This window comes from Oreochromis niloticus, linkage group LG16, assembly GCF_001858045.2.
Source record: "Oreochromis niloticus isolate F11D_XX linkage group LG16, O_niloticus_UMD_NMBU, whole genome shotgun sequence".
NCBI classification, from domain to species: Eukaryota; Metazoa; Chordata; class Actinopteri; order Cichliformes; family Cichlidae; genus Oreochromis; species Oreochromis niloticus.
In genome coordinates this window covers 35,129,096-35,148,204 of record NC_031987.2, presented here as the reverse complement: position 1 = coordinate 35,148,204, position 19,109 = coordinate 35,129,096, and the positions used below count along the sequence as shown (strand labels likewise).

The following is a 19,109-nucleotide window of genomic DNA, read 5'->3' as shown; positions in this document are numbered from 1 at the left end:
TCAGTTTCACTTCTGCAGAAGCAAGCCCTACACACATGCAGTTTCCTGTCTCCTTTTGGCACAGAGTATACTTCCTGTCACAATGCAGTCTGCATAGAAACATTTAAGATCATAAACGCCTTCAAAAGCCTTTAGAATTATAGATTCAACTCAACAGTTTAAAGTGGTTCTTACTGGACCTGTAATAAAGGCTGATATGATACCAATATGTTTAAACCTCTGAATGCAATATCAATACTTCAATAAATGTGTCAATGCAAATGCTTGCTATATGATTATGATGCAACAGTAATAACAAAATAATAAAAATAGAATTAATAAAAATAATAAATGGAAATAATAAAAATAACAAAAAATAATACTTCCTTCCTTACAAGAATCAAAAGGTAGTGGAGCTAACCAACTATTTGTTTCATCCTGGTAGAAATGCTTTTCAGCTATTTTGAGGAACGCCAGCTTTTTTATGGAGTAAAAAGCTTTTTCATCTGTTTGTGTTGTCTGAAAGACAGTGTCTCCCACTTCATCAAAAAAACTTATATGTTCCAGACTTGGAAGAGTTTGTCACTGAGCAACCTTGGGAGCTGAAGCTTTCCTTTACTGGGATGCTGTTTTGACATGGTAAGAAATAGCTCGATTTGCTGTTTCTTTTGAAAATAAACATACTGGACAACTCGACCCATCAGTGTTGGATTTGTGGGCTCCCATCTGGAACACTTGCCTTGGGGGTGTCAGGGCTCGGTAGCCAGCAGTGAGAAATGAAACCAAAAGCAGATGTAAAAGAAAGCCTCAGAGTTGAGTGATTAGAAGACTTTATTTACAGAAACAAAGTACAACACAATGACCAAGAATTAAGGCTGTGAACCCGGATTCCAGCAAATGAACTATGAATGTGCAACTAGAGTATTAAACACATCTAACATGGACTATGAAACTCCAGACCAGGCAGACATGAGCTTAAACTGGCTGGGTGAGCAGGAAAACTGTGGTTCAAGAATCAGCGTTCTAGGGCACTGAAACAGAGGGAAAGGAGAGTCAGGGTGGTTGTAGGAAGTCGTGAGCAAAGTTCAGTTGAAAACGTCTAAGCCTTAGCTGCCTCAGAAAATAGAGATGTCTCTGGCCCTTCCTGTAAAGTGCAGTGGTGTTTTTAACCAGTCCAGTTTATTATCAGTGTGTACTCCGAAGTATTTATATCCCTCCACAATGTCCACATCGACCCGCTGGATTGAAACAGGGGTCACAGTTTTCCTGTTCTTCCTAAAGTCCATAATCAATTCTTTGGTCTTTGCCACGTTGAGCTGCAGATGATTCTGCTCGCACCACGTGACAAACGAGTCGACCACAGCCTGGTACTCTGACTCATCGCTCTCACTGATGCATCCAACCACCACAAAATCATCAGAAAACCTCTGAAGATGGCAGGACTCTGTGCAGTGGTCTGTGGTGTAGAGGGTGAAGAGGAAGGGCTGACCCTGTGTTGTTGATCACCTTATTAGACACACAATAAAGAAGACGCACATACTGTGACTTTCCTGTCAAATACTCAACAATCCAGGACACAAGAGAAGCATCCACGTTCATTGCTGTTAGCTTATCACCCAGGAGAGTTGGCATGATTTTATTGAAGGCATCGGAAAAGTCGAAAAACAAGACGCTCACAGTGCTTCTGATCCAGTCTTCTCATGAGCCTGGACATGAGTGAAAGTGACAGGTGGGGGGAGGGGTGTCAGGACTCACAGGAGGCTATGGCCATGTCCACACTAATACGTTTTCGTTTGAAAACGTATCTTTTTGTCTCCGTTTTAGCCTTCTCTCCACACTGGGACGGCGTTTTCGTTCAAGGAAAACGGAGCTTTTTGAAAACCCTCTCTAAAGCAGAAACAATTGAAAACGCTGTTTTCGCGTGGCAGTGTGGACAGCGTAACCGCAGACTTTTGGAAAGATGACGCATTTTAGTTATATGACGCAGTCATGTGACCAATTAAACCAAGACAGCGGAGCAGCAGTTGCTCTGTTTGCTCTCAGTTTTGACAGCCCTATTAAAAATTTATATCAGTCTGTACATGCTCCAGATGCTTTTCTTCAAATTCTTTAATTCTCACTCGCTTTTGCAACCTTGTACTTTTGTGTTCCTCGCAGCAACAACTCCACCTCATTGTTAGTCCATTTAAAAAACTCGGTGCTTTTCCTCGACATTTTGCCACAATGTTTCAAAGAGCTGGAAAGTAAATAAACGGCAGACAGAAATGAGGTGGGTCAAATCTTCTTACTTTACATGCATGTGCACGACTGGAACGTAAGCAGCTTAGGTCGTTTCAGTGTGGATGCACAACTCTTTGAAAATGATTGAAAATGATAGTGTGGACGCGGAGTGTTTTAGACGAAAACGCTGTTTTCAAATTTATCCGGATTAGTGTAGACGTAGCTTGAGGTGCAAAGTGGAGAGAGAGTGGCATGGACTGAAGGCTGACTACAGGTAAATCAGTAGGGAGGTGAGCATTTCAATCTGTTGAAAAACACATTCAACTCATTGCCTCTGTTCTCAGCACAGATGGGATGGCCTCAATATAGTGATTGTTTTCATGCCAGTCAACACCTCTCTCACCCCTTCCTAAATGACTGGGCTCCTTACTATAACCATCTTGGTGTCAGCCAGATGTGATAGCGTGGTGAACCTAAGACAATCACTTCATCTTCAAAAAGCAGTGATAAGATCCTGAGACCCTCAAACCTGGCACCCTTTGCATGTCTTCAATTTCTTCAGCCTCCCTTAGCATACAACTTAACACGGCAGAAGCTGGAAAAGGCAGGAAGGTAAAGCACTGGCACAAACAGGTCATAGAGTAGCAATTTATTAACAACAACCCTTGTTACATGTAAATAAGTATCAAGTCACTGACTGACTATAAAGTCACGTTACAATGTGCATCTGAGGACACAAACCTGGTTGATGCCCGTAACCAGTTTTTTGGCCCCTTTGACACCCAGGGAGGAGGGGAGACTCCTACATTCTGCTACCCAATCACTGGAGAGTCAACATTGGTCCTCCAGCATCAGAGGTATTTACCAAGCTGTTCAACCTCTCATATGTCATGCCTGAGACCCTCCACCATTATCCCAGTACACAAAACAAGAAGTGTGAATGACTGTCAGCCAGTGCCACCAACACCAACATCTATGAAGTGTTTTAAAAAAACTTATATTGTGTTATGCAATTAAAAAAAAAAACTTGTGTCTAAAATTAAGTACATTTTACCACCTGACCTGGATTAAACACCAGTTTGTTTTTCGGGCAATCTACACAGATGACAAAACAACTGCTCTATGTACGGGAAATGCTCCGTGTAAATGGCCTGTATTTGTAACATTTGAGAAATTAGATTACAGCAGAGGACATTTGAGATTATCCATACATGTATAAACACACAGAGTACAAAATTCTTCTTAAAAGGCAAAGGAATACATGCATATTCATCTACAACCATATCTAAAGTTACTGTAATCCCCTCTGAAAGGCTGCACGGTGTCCACAGCATCTTCTCACTGGACCAGTACTGGGGCCGTTGTCCTCTGTAGATCCAGACCACAGAGAGGCGAGAAGGGAGGGAGGCTTTCATAACCCAGTAGCTGACGGGTGGCGGACTCCCAGCTCAAACCAAACTCTAGCCGACTATAGACACAGGGATACTGTCGGTCAGCCCAGCAAACCCAGTCCACCGCCTTCTTCACCTGCTCCCATCGTTCCGGCCTGAATGAAAAAGACAGCCACAGTAGTGACCTTGCTAAAACTGTCATTGTGCAAACATTTCCAGACCTAACTGCATTTCTAAAGTCATGCAAGGCATAGTGAAATAAGCTTCATTAATATATCAAATCACATTTTGTGCAAAATGTTTTTCAAGCTTAATTTCAGCTGATATATTTGTAACAACTGCAGAGAGATTTTACTCTACGCTGTTGTGCATCCTGTGTTGGACAGACCTGGACTGAGAAGCTTCTTCCAGACAGAACAGGGTGCGGAGCAGTTTGCCTTCTTCCAATTTGTTCGCTTTCATCAGCTGCAGAACCAGAAGAGTCGCCACCAGCCTCAGGATATCTGCGTGGGCTGTCACGCCTTCGAACACACATGCAAAAACAATCTCAAAGTAAATCACAAAATGGTACTTTTATAACCAAAGTTTTCTTGCCAGACCGGACACAACATCCAGACGAACAGAATCAACATAATGAATCAATTTCAAACAACAGCTGCCCATTTAAATGTCGCACTAGGGAATAATCTACAGGTTTACCATGTGCCTGATTTTTTTTAAAGAAATAATGAAAAATAAGGTTAATTAACATCTGAGCTCCTAGAAAACTGCATATAAACAGCCCGTTCTCACTTCCGAGTCGTAATATATGATTTGTCACGTCCCAGACGTTCCTGAGGAATGTGACAGGTGACCTTCAGTGTTCTTATGCTATGCGTCAGGTTATGGATGAAATCCAATAGAATGACGCTTCTGCTGTAACACACGTTCAAGCCATGTATTCCAGCCCTAACCCTAACCTTACCCCAAACCATAACCAGCACTTTAATGACGTTGGATCGTGTTTTCCAAAGCGATTGAAGTAAAATAAACGTGTAGATTCATTCCAAATGGTTCTCATGTTTCCTCATTTTTCCGATCTCGTAATATAGGGACGTGTTGAGTGATCGGAAGCGTAATATATCGACGATTTGTCACTTACCGCAAAATGTTGCGCTTTGGGAGTGAGAACGTGTTATAAACGTGGTATAAAATGGCTTCATTTTCTCAATGGTTATTTTTGTTACAGACATCAAAGTAAAGTGTTAAGTGTGAGTTCATAATAATTATAAAACTAAGTAAATGAATGTTTTTAGTGAACTTATAATAACTTAAAAAAACTCAGAGCACAAATCTGTCCAACCACAGCTCAGTCTCTGGGCTTTATTTAAAGGAACAGCCTTGGCTTTTGTTTGGAACACTTTGTTTTCTGTTCTTTGTAAACTTACTTTAAGAAGTGCCGTAAAAACTAATGCAAAGAATTAGGTTTTATTTATGTGGATATACTGGATATGTATCATTTCTTTTTACTGTTTAGTAAAATGAATTTAGATATTTAGTAACAAATATTAAGTATTTAAGTAGTTTTTGATTACAAGTTTATTTTGCTTTCATAAAAAACCTGATTCAGGAACATTGTACATGCATGTGAACAGTCATGTATTTAAATGGTTATAAAGGTAAGAGGACCCAAAAAGCAGGATCTATCATTCCCTGGCATGATGTTGTCAATATATAAACAACAGCAGTAAGAAACATAGTTTATTTCCACCCCAGAACAGAATTGAACGAGCTCTCACCGAGAGAATGGATGCCTTTGTCCTTCAGGAACACGTTGGCAAACAGGTCCACGTTGACATTAATTAGTTCCCCCAGTTCTGTGGTTAGTTCCCAGTACCCTTCCTGCAACACGCATAAAAATAACGCCATTATATCAAAGTTACAGTTACATTTTTTCCAGTTACATGCACTCAGAGTACAAAGGTGTGGGTTACAGTTTTGTCCTTGGTAATTTTAATAATTCTGTCCAGCTTTTTTGAGCCTTACTAACTCTACCAAAGTACAGGAGCTAACCACATGAAATTTTCATTACGATAAAACACTTTTAACTCTGTGCTATGACCGACTTTGAGCATCACTATCATGACATATATTACCAGTTTAATATCTGTGATGTAGATTGACAGAAACGTGGATGTTTCATCTGTTTTCTGATAATTAACTGGATAAAATGTGAAAAACTGCATTCTGGGTAAACTCAACTCACCATGAGAAAGGCAGCTGGTCAAAACACGTGATAGCAAGGTCTTGTTTTTATCCCCATTATGATCCCAGACTCATTAGCTGCGATTCTTTCTGCATCAAAATAATTTTTACCCCTCAGCTGTAAAAGTGTGTCGAGGTATCGTCTCCACCCTGCTGGGCAGGTGGGCAGCATGGACACTTAAGTTTGTGAAAACAGTAACTCAAAAACAGGTGCAGCCACTACAAATCTCAAACCAGTTTGAATACCAGTGGCCTTTAGTATAAGGTAAAGGTTGGAGGTCACATTTTCTGGAAATCTTGTGAATGTGACGAGTTGAGAACAAGGTGAGGTAAAATATTCAAATTGATACGACAGGTGTGTCTACTAGGAGCCTGAGGGGTACCACTGGAAGCTTTCTTTATATATTCCTATCATAAAACTCTGAAATGTAGCTTAAAGCTTTAAAACAACAGATGTTTGCATGCTCTGTACAACATTGTTAATATATCACATAGACTAAATCCTAGTCTGAGCCTAACCTGACAGTTATGTTTAACCTCGTAAGACCCGAACTCTTACATGGCATTTTTAATTTCTCTTTGCTATTCGGGCTGATTGGGACCTGATGAATGTCAAAACAAAGAATTATGTGATTCCTTGTTTTTACCAAAATTTTGTATTTTGTTCTAGACAACCCAAAACATGATGTCCACATATTTGGACGCCAGGTCCTAGGAGGTTAAATTCTCTGTGTTATCCTTGCAATAGACTAGCAGTCTCTGCAGGGTGTACTCCGCCTTTCGCCCCATGACAGCTGGAATAGACTCCACCCCCCATGACCCTAACAATGATAAGAACAAGTCCCATAGAAATAAAACAGATGTTAACAAGTGATTGATGAAAAAAATTAAGCTTCCTTCACAGTTTTAACCTGTCAGAGAGCCAAAGGAAGCTGTTGCTTTGTCCGAGTGATAAACAGCTATGTTTGCTTAAGTGAACCCAAGACTATAAAACCACAAAAAGCTCACTGAATGTTGCATCTGGAAGATCTTCATCCATTTGAGCTTCAGCACTTCAGGAGATTCTGCTGCATTCAGTCTAGTTAACATACAGTCATTTCCATCTGTTAGACAAACACTTCTCATAGTTAACAAAGAATGTGTGTAGAAACTGAATCACTGTTTAAGAACTCACACAGCTGACTGATGATGCAGGAAAGGGTTAGTTGGGAGATTCTGATGGCCAGCGGAGAAAGATGCTGGGACAGGCCTTCTTTGTAGAACACTTGCTCTTACAGGAAGTTGTGGTGCACTGCTCGGACCTTCAGGTTCATGGTGAGGTTGTGATGCACTGCAAATTTCAACTTTGGGTAAACCATAAGAGGGAGTAAATCCTCTGTAATGAAACTGAGCGGCCATCTCAGGAGCCATTCTAGGGCCTACAGGAACATCATTGTTGGAAAGGGTGGGAGGTAAATAACAAGAGGTTCCCCTTATCCGCCTTAATGATTTTAAGCACAAGCCAGGTTTTGGTTGGTGCTCTAAATCTGATGGAGCTGACGTCACAGGAACCACTGTAGAACCCAGAGCACCATCATAGGTGGAGCTTGAGCTACCTAATTTAGAGTGAACGCCACTGGAAGTAAACTTAGCTGACCCAAAAGACGGCCCTATGGGAGTCCGCGCAACAGACAGAGAAGTTGCTTCATGTGTGTCATCAGATTCAACAACCAACTGAGACGGTACTGCTGCAGGAGCAGTGTCAGGAAGACTCCCATCTGTGCTGAGGTGGTACAATTTGGGAGGTAAATAGGACTTCACAGGAAAGACTCCACTCTTTAACTCGATTGTTTTCCCTGCCTGACCAAATAATGGCATTTGGAGGTGAGGTTCTGGTTGGTGCTCTAAATCTGATGGAGCTGACGTCTCAGGAAGTTGTTCTCTAACTTTAAAGTCAAAACTACAAGAAACTGGGCTGAAAGACGAATGTCTTGCTGTTCTTCTGTATTTGTATTTTAAAGACATAAAGTCTCCTCTCTCAAGCTCAGAGCCATAGTTTTCTATAGCAGGTGGAACCATGTAAGAAACGCCTTCAACACACTCAGATGAACTCTGTTCTGGCTCATCAGACACAGAATCAAGTGCACTGTGCAATTGATTTTCCATTGCTGAAGAGTAACCATGAATTGGGAGTGATGATCTGCTGCTGTCCAGTGTGAGACTGTTACGTGAAATGGGCCCCATCTGAGCCCTATAGATCTCTGGAAGTGGAATATTGATGTGCCCCACTGCCTGACTGTCTGATGAAAACGAATCTATGGAAGTATTACAAGGATAATCACGACGAAATGAAGAAAGGCTGGACGAGAGGGTTTGAGGGGGTTGTGGAACAACCTCTGAAACACGCTCCATAAGGGAACCAGAAGAGGGACCCATGGGTGTAGAAATTAAACACTGTGGAACATCCGCTAAAGCGTGGTGCATAGAAAAAGGATGGGGAGGGGGAGCTGGGGGTGCAGAAAAAGAAAGGTGGGGAACATCGTCTGAAGCACGCTTCATAGAAGGAGGAGGTGGAGGGGGAGCCGAGTGTCCAGAAATTGAATATAGTGAAGCATGCTCCTTAAAATAAGTTGTATGTGGAGCTGGAGGAGAGAAGTCGGGAGTCTATGAAAGGAGAGAAATGAGCAGAAATTTAAACTCCGACTCTACAAACCTCCACATGTGTAAGTGTTAAGATGAATTCTATCAGAAATACTGTTGGCAATGTCATTTGACAGGTTTCACAATATAAGAAAAGTTCTACATCAACATTAACTCAACAAAAGAATCACATAGTTTGTTGCACTGTAGGACATCTGCTACATGCCAATTTAGATATTTCTAAAATTGAACTGAATTGATTATTGTTACATATATTTGTTACATTTCCTGAATTTGTTTTACTGAATGTGCAGCATCAGCATCTTAGTGTAAACTAAAGGGACTAACCGTGAATGAATCACAAGAGTCAAACAAACCAAAGCCGCAATCAGCATCCTCCTCCTACAGCAGGAAGACAAAAGCATGAAATCATAAATGTCAGCATTTGTGAAGATTGCAGCAGCAATACAGTCAGTACGATCAATAACATGATGATCACATGTTATTGAAGAAAATCTTTAGCAAAACTACAGCTCCAGTTTATGCGCATGAGGACTAATCATGTATGAACAACAGTTAAAAAAATTCATACCGAAGACTCTTCCTCTATTAGGTCTTCATCATCCTCGGGAGAAATCCAGTTAATGTAGGGAAGGAAGTCCACATCTTCCTCTGCAATCAACTTGGGGATGTCTGTAAAACCAGGCTGTGGTTGCTCTGAGTCCTAAAAATAAGATCGATTAAATAAATATTTGATAAAAAAGCTAAAAGAATGAAAGACAAACTGTAAATTTGAAAAAGGCTGATTTGACAAACCCGTTCCTCAATGGCCACAAAGCTGGTAAACTGAGACAGGATGGAAAATTCTTTGCTTAACTCGATGATGAAGGACTTCAACTCTGCTTTCTTACCCTGTAAAAGTAGAAAATGTCAGTTTCCACAGTTTGTCGCTCACAGCCCACCCAGGTATGCTAACAACGAGCCTGTAGTGAAGACATCCATGATGAATGTGTTGTTAAACAATCCCAGCACTCTTGTACTCAAAGTCACTGTTAACTAGAGAGCCCTTTCCGCATTGAGATTAACTAGCTCACTGCTCAAGTTGCTGCTGTGGTGGTCCTTCAGCTGCATCACTACAGAAAATCTCATCCCAACTTCTGTCAGTTTGGACAGCAATGGGAATGAATGGGATCATTGTCCTGCTGCTTGACATCGTTTAGGCCAGAGATAAGCTGCTGTACAGATACAGCAACTTATAATGGCTGCTTTATTCCTGACAGGACCATAACAGGCACCTGGTGGGTTCAGCTGATCCGTCATGTAATAATATCCCCCAAATGCTAAGGTGGGAAGTAAGTAAGTAAGTACAAATACTTTGTTACTGTACTTAAGTACGATTTTTAGGTATCAGTACTAGTAGGGCTGGGCCATATCATACCGTTCACGGTAACACCGGTATAATGTTGGGCAATGATAAGAAAATGAAATATGGCGATAGAATATGGGTAAAACGTGCATGCACAATGCCTTTGTTTACATACGCACATGGCGGCGATGCAGAATGAGAAGGGCGAAAGCGGATCGTTGAATGAAACAGATGAACCAGAACTGGTTTGTAAAAATGCTGCAACTTCAGTGGTGTGGAACTGGTTTAGCTTTCATCCATCAGATACACAACAAAGCACTATTTTTGGTAGAGCATGCTAGCGGGCCGTCGTTATTACCGTGTTGTTTGGAAAATACGGCACACTTAAAATCAATCCTTTGATTTTTCTGAAAATCGACAGTGTCCCTTATAATCCCGTGGGCCTTATGTATGAATTCTGGTTGTGTTTACTGACCTCGAAACGATTTTATGTGGTACACGGCGCTCGAAAATCTGTCAAATGTTTTAGTACGATTTTGCTAAGCTACGAAGCCGCACCGCTTGATGGATTGTTGGACCAGTGCTGCCAACTCCTCAGTAAGGAAAATCGCTATTGGCTGTCCTAAAAGTCGCTAGAAGTCGCCAAATGACGTCATTGCCTAATTTGCATAATGCTAATGTAATTGTAACCTACGTTCTTGGAGAGAGAAATAACATCGTGGACATAAAGTGAGTGAAAAATGTCCTTCTAAAAATGTATTTAGAACTACAAATTAAATTTCTTTTAGCAATTATTGTTTTTTTTTAATGTCACAATTCCAACCCTGCTCCTTCACCCGGGCTTGGACCGGCAAAAGTGACACGAAATAGGCACTCTGGTGGAGTTACTTTGTGTGTGTGTGTTTATAAGTAGTTTTAAACCTTGTGGTCCACAAAACAGCATAAGAGTAAAAGAAGACCTGACTGCGTTACAGTCAGTGTGGGAGCAGCGGCTTCGCTCATGCGCGATTCATTTGCAGTTTGGACGCATAGGTGTGAACATGTCCTGCCCTGATAGCAGCTGGGGGAGGACTGTCCTCCGCCTGTGAGCGCTTTGGTACGGGCAAGGTGCCCCCGGCAGCACCGCTGCTTGTTGAGAAGAGCGAAACGCGCTTTCATGTCAAAAAGTCGTCATTAGTGATGTGAGATGCCACTGATTTCCTTTCCGATCCGATACCAAGTAAAATTCAGGGTGGTATCAACGATACTGATCTGATACCGATACAAAAACTCATTTTATTTATTGTATCTCAAATTATAGCATCATGATTACAGGACATCAGATTTCTTGTTCTTATCACTTAATGCAGAATTCATCATATAGAAATAAACAAACTGAAGTTGTGCGCTATTTGAACACGCTGCCTGCCTGCAGCACTAAAGGACTCTGTGAGAGACGTTTGTCTCACCCAGCAGCACCTTCACTCTCCTCCTCTTCAGTTCGCCTCAACATAAGCTCATCATATTCTGTGATATGATTTACTCTGAGGTGTTTGACGAGGTCAGTGGTGTTGCCACAACACTTCACTTTCTTGCCACATGTATCGCAAACCGCGTCTCGGCTGTTTGTGGATGTAAAATACGTCCACACATGACTTCAATTACGCTCAGCCATTGTTGTGAGTGCGCATGCCACGCTGGACACATTTATACAGCCGTATTTCGCACATGACTATGAAAGGCAGAAGAGGAAGTAATTCCTTCCAATGTAGACAATCCAAATGTTGTAGTTTCTTTCCACTGTGTTCCTGTTAATGATCAACTACAAATTTACCCTAAATTACTAAAATATTGATATTTTAATATGAGAATCGATTCTAGAACATAAACGACTGGTATCGGAGGAATCGATATTTCAGTATCGATCTGCACATCACCTGTCGTCATAAATAACTCTCCAATAACAACAGAAAAAGTCGCCAGATTTGTCGCTAGTCACTTTTTAGAAAACAAAGTCGCTAAGGCGGTCTGAAAACTCGCTAAATATTGTGACAAAGTCGCTAAGTTGGCAACACTGGTTGGAGCATTACGGCTACCGCAGGCAGGAGCCTCGCGGAGTGATACGTACTGTGCTTCAACATAATATTACCGTATTGTGTGTGTATAAGCTCTTTTTAAGTTTCGTGGATATTATACATGGTTATGCTGAGGACATGTTGGCCAGTTTCCACTGGAAATGGCTTTTGGTTAAACTATCAGCAAAGAATTTGCATTTGAACTGTAAAATTTTTATATAACTTTGATGCACATAAAAAACAGCTGCTTGTTTAAGTGAAAATGGATTGATGGGTTTTTTTGCACTAATAAAGTTGAGGAGTTGTAAAGTATTTTGTCGTGTCAATTATATCGTCAGATATATTGTTATCGCAAATTTTCAAATATATATCGTGATAAATATTTTTGGTCATATCGCCCTGCTCTAAGTACTAGTTTATCAGTAATTTATTTTCTGACTGCTTTTTACTTTAACTCTCTACATTTCTAAACAAATACCGTAGTTTTCGGGTCATAAGCCGCTACTTTTTCCCACACTGTGAACACTGCGGCTTATACGGACGTGCGGCTAATGCATATTTTTTTTCATGCGGCCAAAAACATTTTGCCTGGTAACAGTAGACCAATCAAAATGATAAGTAGTGTATATACGGTATATATTTGTACCCGTTGTTAAGAGACGTTGTAATGTTGTTTGTGCACTGTTCCGTAAAAAAACCATAAGCAACGTAATTTGTGTGTTACCGATACGTACGTATACTTAAAGGTAGCCGTGTTACAGGCGCTGTTCGAGGAAAAAAAGCATTTGCAGTATGTATTTTTGTATGTTACCATAACGTTTATGTTACCATGTTTATGTTACCTTACGGATTAAATTAAACATTAAAAATCCTCACGTGTAATATTTCTGTGTAAATATCTCAAATTACAAGTGAAACGCATACGGCTTAAAATCCGGTGCGGCCTGTACAAGTACAGAATTGATTTTCTTTCTACAATTAGAGCATGCGGCTTTTAATCAGGTGCGCTCTGTAGTCCGGGATTCACGGTATATGTACATTCTACTAGGGACCAATCGTATACACAGTATCGGTCCAATCCTGACCTAAATTACTGAATCGGGGAGGGAAAAAAAAGGAATCCGATCCATTAAATATCACAAAAGCACCTCACAAAACTTGTGACATGATGTAACCCAGGTAGTGACTTTATCAGTCTGTGTCACATGACAGAGCGACGATGGCGTAAGAGACCTGTTGGCGTCTCTTAAATGGACTGATTCTTATATAGCACTTTTATACTCTTTCAAAGTACTTAAAGTGCTCTATACAACATGCCATTCACCCAGTTTCTCTATAGTTAGTGCTGTCTAACTACATTCACATGCATCGGTATCAGTCTTGCCCAAGGATACTTGACATGCAGACTGGAGGAGCCTGGGTTCGAACCACCAACCTTCCGATCAGTAGGCGACCTGCTCTACCTGAGCTACATCAAGGTAAGTATCAAGAAAAACCCGCTCCCCCCGCTGGCCAGTTTACTCCGCCTCCATGACAGACAATTAGACGTGGAAGTAGTGATGTTTTAGTTTAGTGTAAAATGAGTGTTGTTACATTACCATTCAGTTTGAAGGTTAAGGCTATATTTATTGTTCTCACGTGGTATCAGACGGGATTACTCTAACAAATGAAGGACATTTTGCCTGATAATTATGTTTATCCTCCTGTAATTTGCCACGGCTGTGTTCAGCTGTAATACCTGCCAAAGGTGCTACTCTGATGAGTCAGAAGGTTAGAAAACATTTTGGTCTATAAACTGATTCCATGGTTTCTTTTTTTAGCTCTAATGACTTATTTGTACCATGCTTTCATTTTAGAGTGCAATTAGACATTAAACTGGATAATATTCAATAAAAAACTGGAAACACTGGGGTGTTCCAAACCTTTGGTAGTGTAGTCTCGTGGTTTTGTCTTGCACGCTGTCTTGTTCAGATTTTGTTATTTAGAAAGTTTTAAAGTCAACTGACACAAAAATAGGAATGAGAGATATTTTGTAGTTCAAACCCAACTAAACTAAAAGTTACATAGAATTTTTTATTTAGTTTTAATCTTTGCCAGTGTGACCAAATTTGTCACCACAATTAACAGAGGGTAATGGCACATATTTGAATTGAGCCCAAGCTGCGGACAGCGACTCTGGTTTTCAAGTCATTTCCAGTTTATGGCAGGCTTGAGCTCTGTTGGGTTGTTCCTGAACATCCGTACAAACTTCCTCTCATCTGAGGGGTTGTCTCTTCTTCCAGACCTTGGCAGAGTGGTGACACATCTGAATAATAATGTTCACCTGAACTGATGATGTTGGAATCTGCAGTTGTTTAGAAATGGCTGCAAGTGACCTTCCCAATGTGTCTAAATCCACAATTCTTCTTCACCTAGTTCTTTGTACTTTTCTATTCTTCTACTGGTCAATCTAATCAGTGCTATCAAACAAAACTTTATAGGCTGGCAAAGATAAGCATAACATCATTTTACAGCATCACTAAAATATGCTATAAGAAATGATTAACAGTTCACAATGTAGTACGAAATAGTATGAAAATAATGTCCCTGATGAGTGTAAGTAAACCTTTGACCACAGCAGTATTTATTGTATTAAGGATTTTGAAACTAAACTGAACTATAAAGAAAAATGTAAAGAACAATAAAATATATATATATCACTAAAACAACAACAACTACTGGGATGTGAATTTCAATCTTTGGTCTCACTTATCTGCAAAATACCTCGTGTTCAGCTTCACTGGTGTCCAGGTTCCCGTCTTCATAATCCCTGATGAGGGCCCTCGCGGTGAGCTTGTGAAGAAACTAAACACATGACATAACGATACACTGTCCTCATGATCATGTGATGACAATCAGCCTGCGTGAGGATTGTAGGCTTAACAAGTGAGATGTATGCACATACAGCAGGTACTGTTGAGTGTCAGTGTGCGAGTTCTTACTGTGCCCTTTGTTTTCTGCAGCTCGCTGGTTGACACCATTGTTTTGAGCTCCTGACCTCTCAGATTTCCCAGGAGAGTAGCCTGTATTAAAACAACGGCATTATCATTATTGTCTAACGGTGTTGTACTGTAACTCTTTAATGAGGTCAAAAAGCCAGAGACTGCAAAATAAAGTTCAAATATTTTTGCTCTTCACAGTTTCTAAGTCAGCAGGCACACTGATGCAGATTAGTGTTGACTCATTTGTTGTTCCCCTCAGGCCACTCGCAGTTACTGTTCAGCTGGTAGGAATATAACCATGCCTGAAGTTTCAAGCAAGTTTTCAAGCTCTGCCTGTCTCTGTCACCCAGTACTGTACTGTGTATTTATATTTATATTAAGAGTATAGTTCAATTATTGTATAGTTTTTATAATGTGCTAAAGCACATGTGCACTTTTATAGAGCTGTTACTAATCTCGTTATACTATGTATAATGACAATAAAGGCTTTCAATTCAAAGTATTACTAACTATAGAATAGAATCTTCTTTACTTCTTAGTGACTGCAGTCCTTCCTCCCTTAGTTATCTTAGGCTGTGTTTAGTCTCTGTTCCCATGTCTACTCTATGCTTTTCCTGTATCCCATGTTTCCTGTCTAGTCACCCTTGTCTCCCCAGTTACTGTGTTAAGCTTGTGCAGTGTTGGGAAGGTTACCTTTAAAATGTATTCCACAATACATGCCCCAAAATGTATTTTGTAACATATTCTGTTACATGACTCAATGAGAGTAACGTATTCTGAATACTTTGGATTACTTAATATATTATCATGCTGTTTACAACTACATGAATGTACTATTGCTGTGTGATTTATTACTATTACCGAAGGCTACTCGCCATACCAATACCAACTAGATGTTTAAATCTTAATATAAATGAGTAACAGTAGGTGGACATTAGGTAAGGCTGCACTTTTTGCAGCGATCTCGTATAGAAAACTATTCCGCGCGTATATAAAACAGGTCCGCAGCTCCGAACCGTAGTAAAGGGACCTCTGGCTAATACGTCGGGTTCGTGTCGGGCTCGTAGCTGAAAACTTCTTGGCTGCAGTGGTTATTATTATATTTACATGCTTCCAGCTCCCGTTTCTGCTCGGTGACAACTCGGACTTTTCTTTTTTCTCCCTCCCTCGCTCACAGACATATAACGGGGATGGCAGTCCATTCTCCCTGCAGCACAGACTACACTGCCCATCAGGCTACATGCTTCAGGCCTATGCTGTAACACTCTGCCTATTGCCTTCATATTAAATCATTTTTTGAATAATAATTTTTAAAAATATTTCGTCACGTCATTATGCGGCCGCAAGTAGGGGTGACATGAGCGTGAGATTGAGACTCAGACATTAGAGCCTCTTAATGTGTGTTTTGTTTGTGTTTCCACCGGTGTGGAATTACCAAAAACATATGAACATATGAAACAGGAAAAGACCGCCATGTAATCCATCTATTTCAACAAAGTAACTGTATTCTGAGTACCACCTTTTTAACAACTAACAGTAACGTAATACAGTTACTCATATTTTGTATTTTAAATACGTAACGCCGGTACATGTACTCCCTGTTACTCCCCAACACTGAGCTTGCATGTCCTGAGTCTGAGTTTCGCTCTGTTTCCTGTTTTATTTTGATAGTCCTTGTCCGACGTCAGCGTATCTACTTTTGCTTCCCCTCGTCTCATCATGTCTGATTAGTCCCAGCTGTGTTTCCTCGTGTTCCTGTCTGTGTATTTTAGTTCTCAGTCTTGCCCTGCATGTTGTCGCGTCGTACCCTCACTGTGCTGTGTGTTTTCTCCTACGAGCTCCCTGTTATCTTCATCCCTAGTTTCCAGGTTTCTACAGGGTGGGCCATTTATATGGATCCACCGTAATAACATGGGAATGGTTGGTGATATTAAAGTCCTGTTTGTGGCACATTAGTATATGTGAGGGGGCAAACTCCTCAAGATGGGTGGTGACCATGGTGGCCATTTAGAAGTCGGCCATCTTGGATACAACTTTTGTTTTTTCAATAGGAAGAGGGCCATGTGACACATCAAACTTATTGGTAATGTCACAAGAAAAACAATGGTGTGCTTGGTTTCAACGTAACTTTATTCTTTCATGAGTTATTTACAAGTTTCTCTTTGTTCACAGCCATTGACATGTCGAAGAGGTTAACACGTGAGGAGCGGATCGAAATCGTGTTGATATTTGGTGAACGCAGTAACCGGGTCATTGCAGCAGATTTCAATGCAAGACACCCTACGAGACCACCCATCTCCCATGCTACAGTCAGCAAACTGCTTGCTAAGTTTCGTGAAACTGGTTCAGTGTTGGATTTGCCAAAATGTGGAGGCAAGAAAACTGTCACTAATGAAGAAACATCAGTGGCTGTCCTAGCTTCATTCAGCAAGAGCCCACAGCGTAGCACTTGCCACATGTCACTGGAGAGTGGCATTAGTCGAACATCCCTTCGGCGGATATTAGCTACTCACAAATGGCACCCTTACAAACTCCAGCTACTGCAGCATCTCAACGAGGATGACCCAGATCGGCGCACAGAATTTGCAGAATGGGCAAAACAAAAATTGGATCAGGACCCTCAGTTCACGCAGAAGAGTTTGTTCAGTGATGAGGCAAACTTTTATGTGAATGGTGAAGTTAACAAACAAAACCACTGCTATTGGTCTGACACTAACCCACATTGGATGGATCCCTCCAAGACTGTTGGAACAACAAAAGTGATGGTTTGGTGTGGTATATGGGGTACAACGATAGTGGGTCCATTCTTCATCAATGGAAACCTCAAGGCCACTGGATATTTGAAATTGCTACATGATGATGTGTTTCCCTCTTTATGCACTGAAGCTGGCACGTTCCCTGAGTTTTTCCAGCAAGATGGTGCACCACCACATTATGGGTGCCAGGTCCCAGCATTCCTAGATGAACAGTTTCCTGGAAAGTGGATTGGTCGTCATGGGCCAATTGAATGGCCCCCAAGGTCTCCCGATCCGACCCCCTTAGGCTTTTATCTTTGGGGTCATCTGAAGGCAATTGTCTATGGTGTGAAGATACGAGATGTGCAGCACCTGAAACTACAGATACTGGATGCCTGTGCTGGCATTTCTCCTGCGGTGTTGCTATCAGTGTGTGAAGAGTGGGAGAAGAGGGTTGCATTGACAATCCAACACAATGGGCAGCACATTGAACACATTTTATAAGTGGTCAGAAACTTGTAAATAACTCATGAAAGAATAAAGTTACGTTGAAACCAAGCACACCATTGTTTTTCTTGTGACATTACCAATAAGTCTGATGTATCACATGGCCCTCTTCCTATTGAAAAAACAAAAGTTGTATCCAAGATGGCCGACTTCTAAATGGCCACCATGGTCACCACCCATCTTGAGGAGTTTGCCCCCTCACATATACTAATGTGCCACAAACAGGACTTTAATATCACCAACCATTCCCATGTTATTACGGTGGATCCATATAAATGGCCCACCCTGTAGTTTATTTCATGGAGTGTTTTACAGCCAAGATAAAGCTGCCTCTTTTAGTTCACCCTGGTGTCTGTGAGTCCTGCGTTTGGGTCCAATCCTGTCTGCCACACAGCCAATCACAACACTGGCGATCATATTCTCACCTGTTACATGGACATTTTTAGCAGCAGCAAAACGTTGTTTGTACATTTCTAAAAGGCAGAAAACAAGGAAAAGGCAGGGCTGTGTTCAGCTCAGTAGAGAAGCAGCTTACCTGAGTACAGTGTGGCACAAAGCCATAAACCAGAGTGTGACAGTCATTGAACAGAGCATGCAGCTGCTTGGGAGCCTGCAGAGGTGGACTTGTTGGGCTGAACTGCTGCCACTTGACAGACACTGAACTGCAGCCAGAAGATGCCATACGCTTCAGCTGACAGGCCACCTGTAAACAAAATAGACAAAGAAAATTTTGGATTTTATTTAACATATTTACAATCTTCTTGTAACGAGTCAACAACTGAATAACAACAATTAACAGCTGCTTATGTATGACATGAGCGCTCACCTTCTCTGCCCAGTTGTGTTTGGTTTTTGTGTCGAAGAACTCATAGGCTCCGCCCCCTGCTTGAGCCAAGGCCCTCAGCATGTGTCGGTTGGCCATCGGGCTAAAATCATCAGACACATAAATATACTTTATACATATTTAAAAGATCAAATCAAGAAGAAGCTCAGAGTGCAGAGCATCACAGAGT

General features: G+C 41.1%; 1 protein-coding gene across 5 annotated transcripts in view; it reads right to left on the bottom strand.

The window, feature by feature from the left end:
- Positions 1–2,833: 2,833 nt before the first annotated feature.
- Positions 2,834–19,109, bottom strand: part of parp4 (poly (ADP-ribose) polymerase family, member 4) — a 45,486-nt gene continuing 29,210 nt past the window's right edge. For all 5 annotated transcript variants that reach the window (XM_013265405.3, XM_013265403.3, XM_013265404.3 and 2 more), the window contains 12 exons: positions 18,923–19,022; positions 18,632–18,799; positions 14,855–14,935; positions 14,637–14,717; positions 9,270–9,365; positions 9,046–9,177; positions 8,802–8,855; positions 7,009–8,477; positions 6,843–6,912; positions 5,369–5,471; positions 3,979–4,111; positions 2,834–3,745 (listed from right to left, as the gene is read on the bottom strand). In XM_013265405.3, the coding sequence (XP_013120859.1) occupies positions 3,538–3,745; positions 3,979–4,111; positions 5,369–5,471; positions 6,843–6,912; positions 7,009–8,477; positions 8,802–8,855; positions 9,046–9,177; positions 9,270–9,365; positions 14,637–14,717; positions 14,855–14,935; positions 18,632–18,799; positions 18,923–19,022 (2,695 nt within the window). In that variant the 3' untranslated portion in view covers positions 2,834–3,537. The remainder of the gene's footprint in view (positions 3,746–3,978; positions 4,112–5,368; positions 5,472–6,842; positions 6,913–7,008; positions 8,478–8,801; positions 8,856–9,045; positions 9,178–9,269; positions 9,366–14,636; positions 14,718–14,854; positions 14,936–18,631; positions 18,800–18,922; positions 19,023–19,109) is intronic.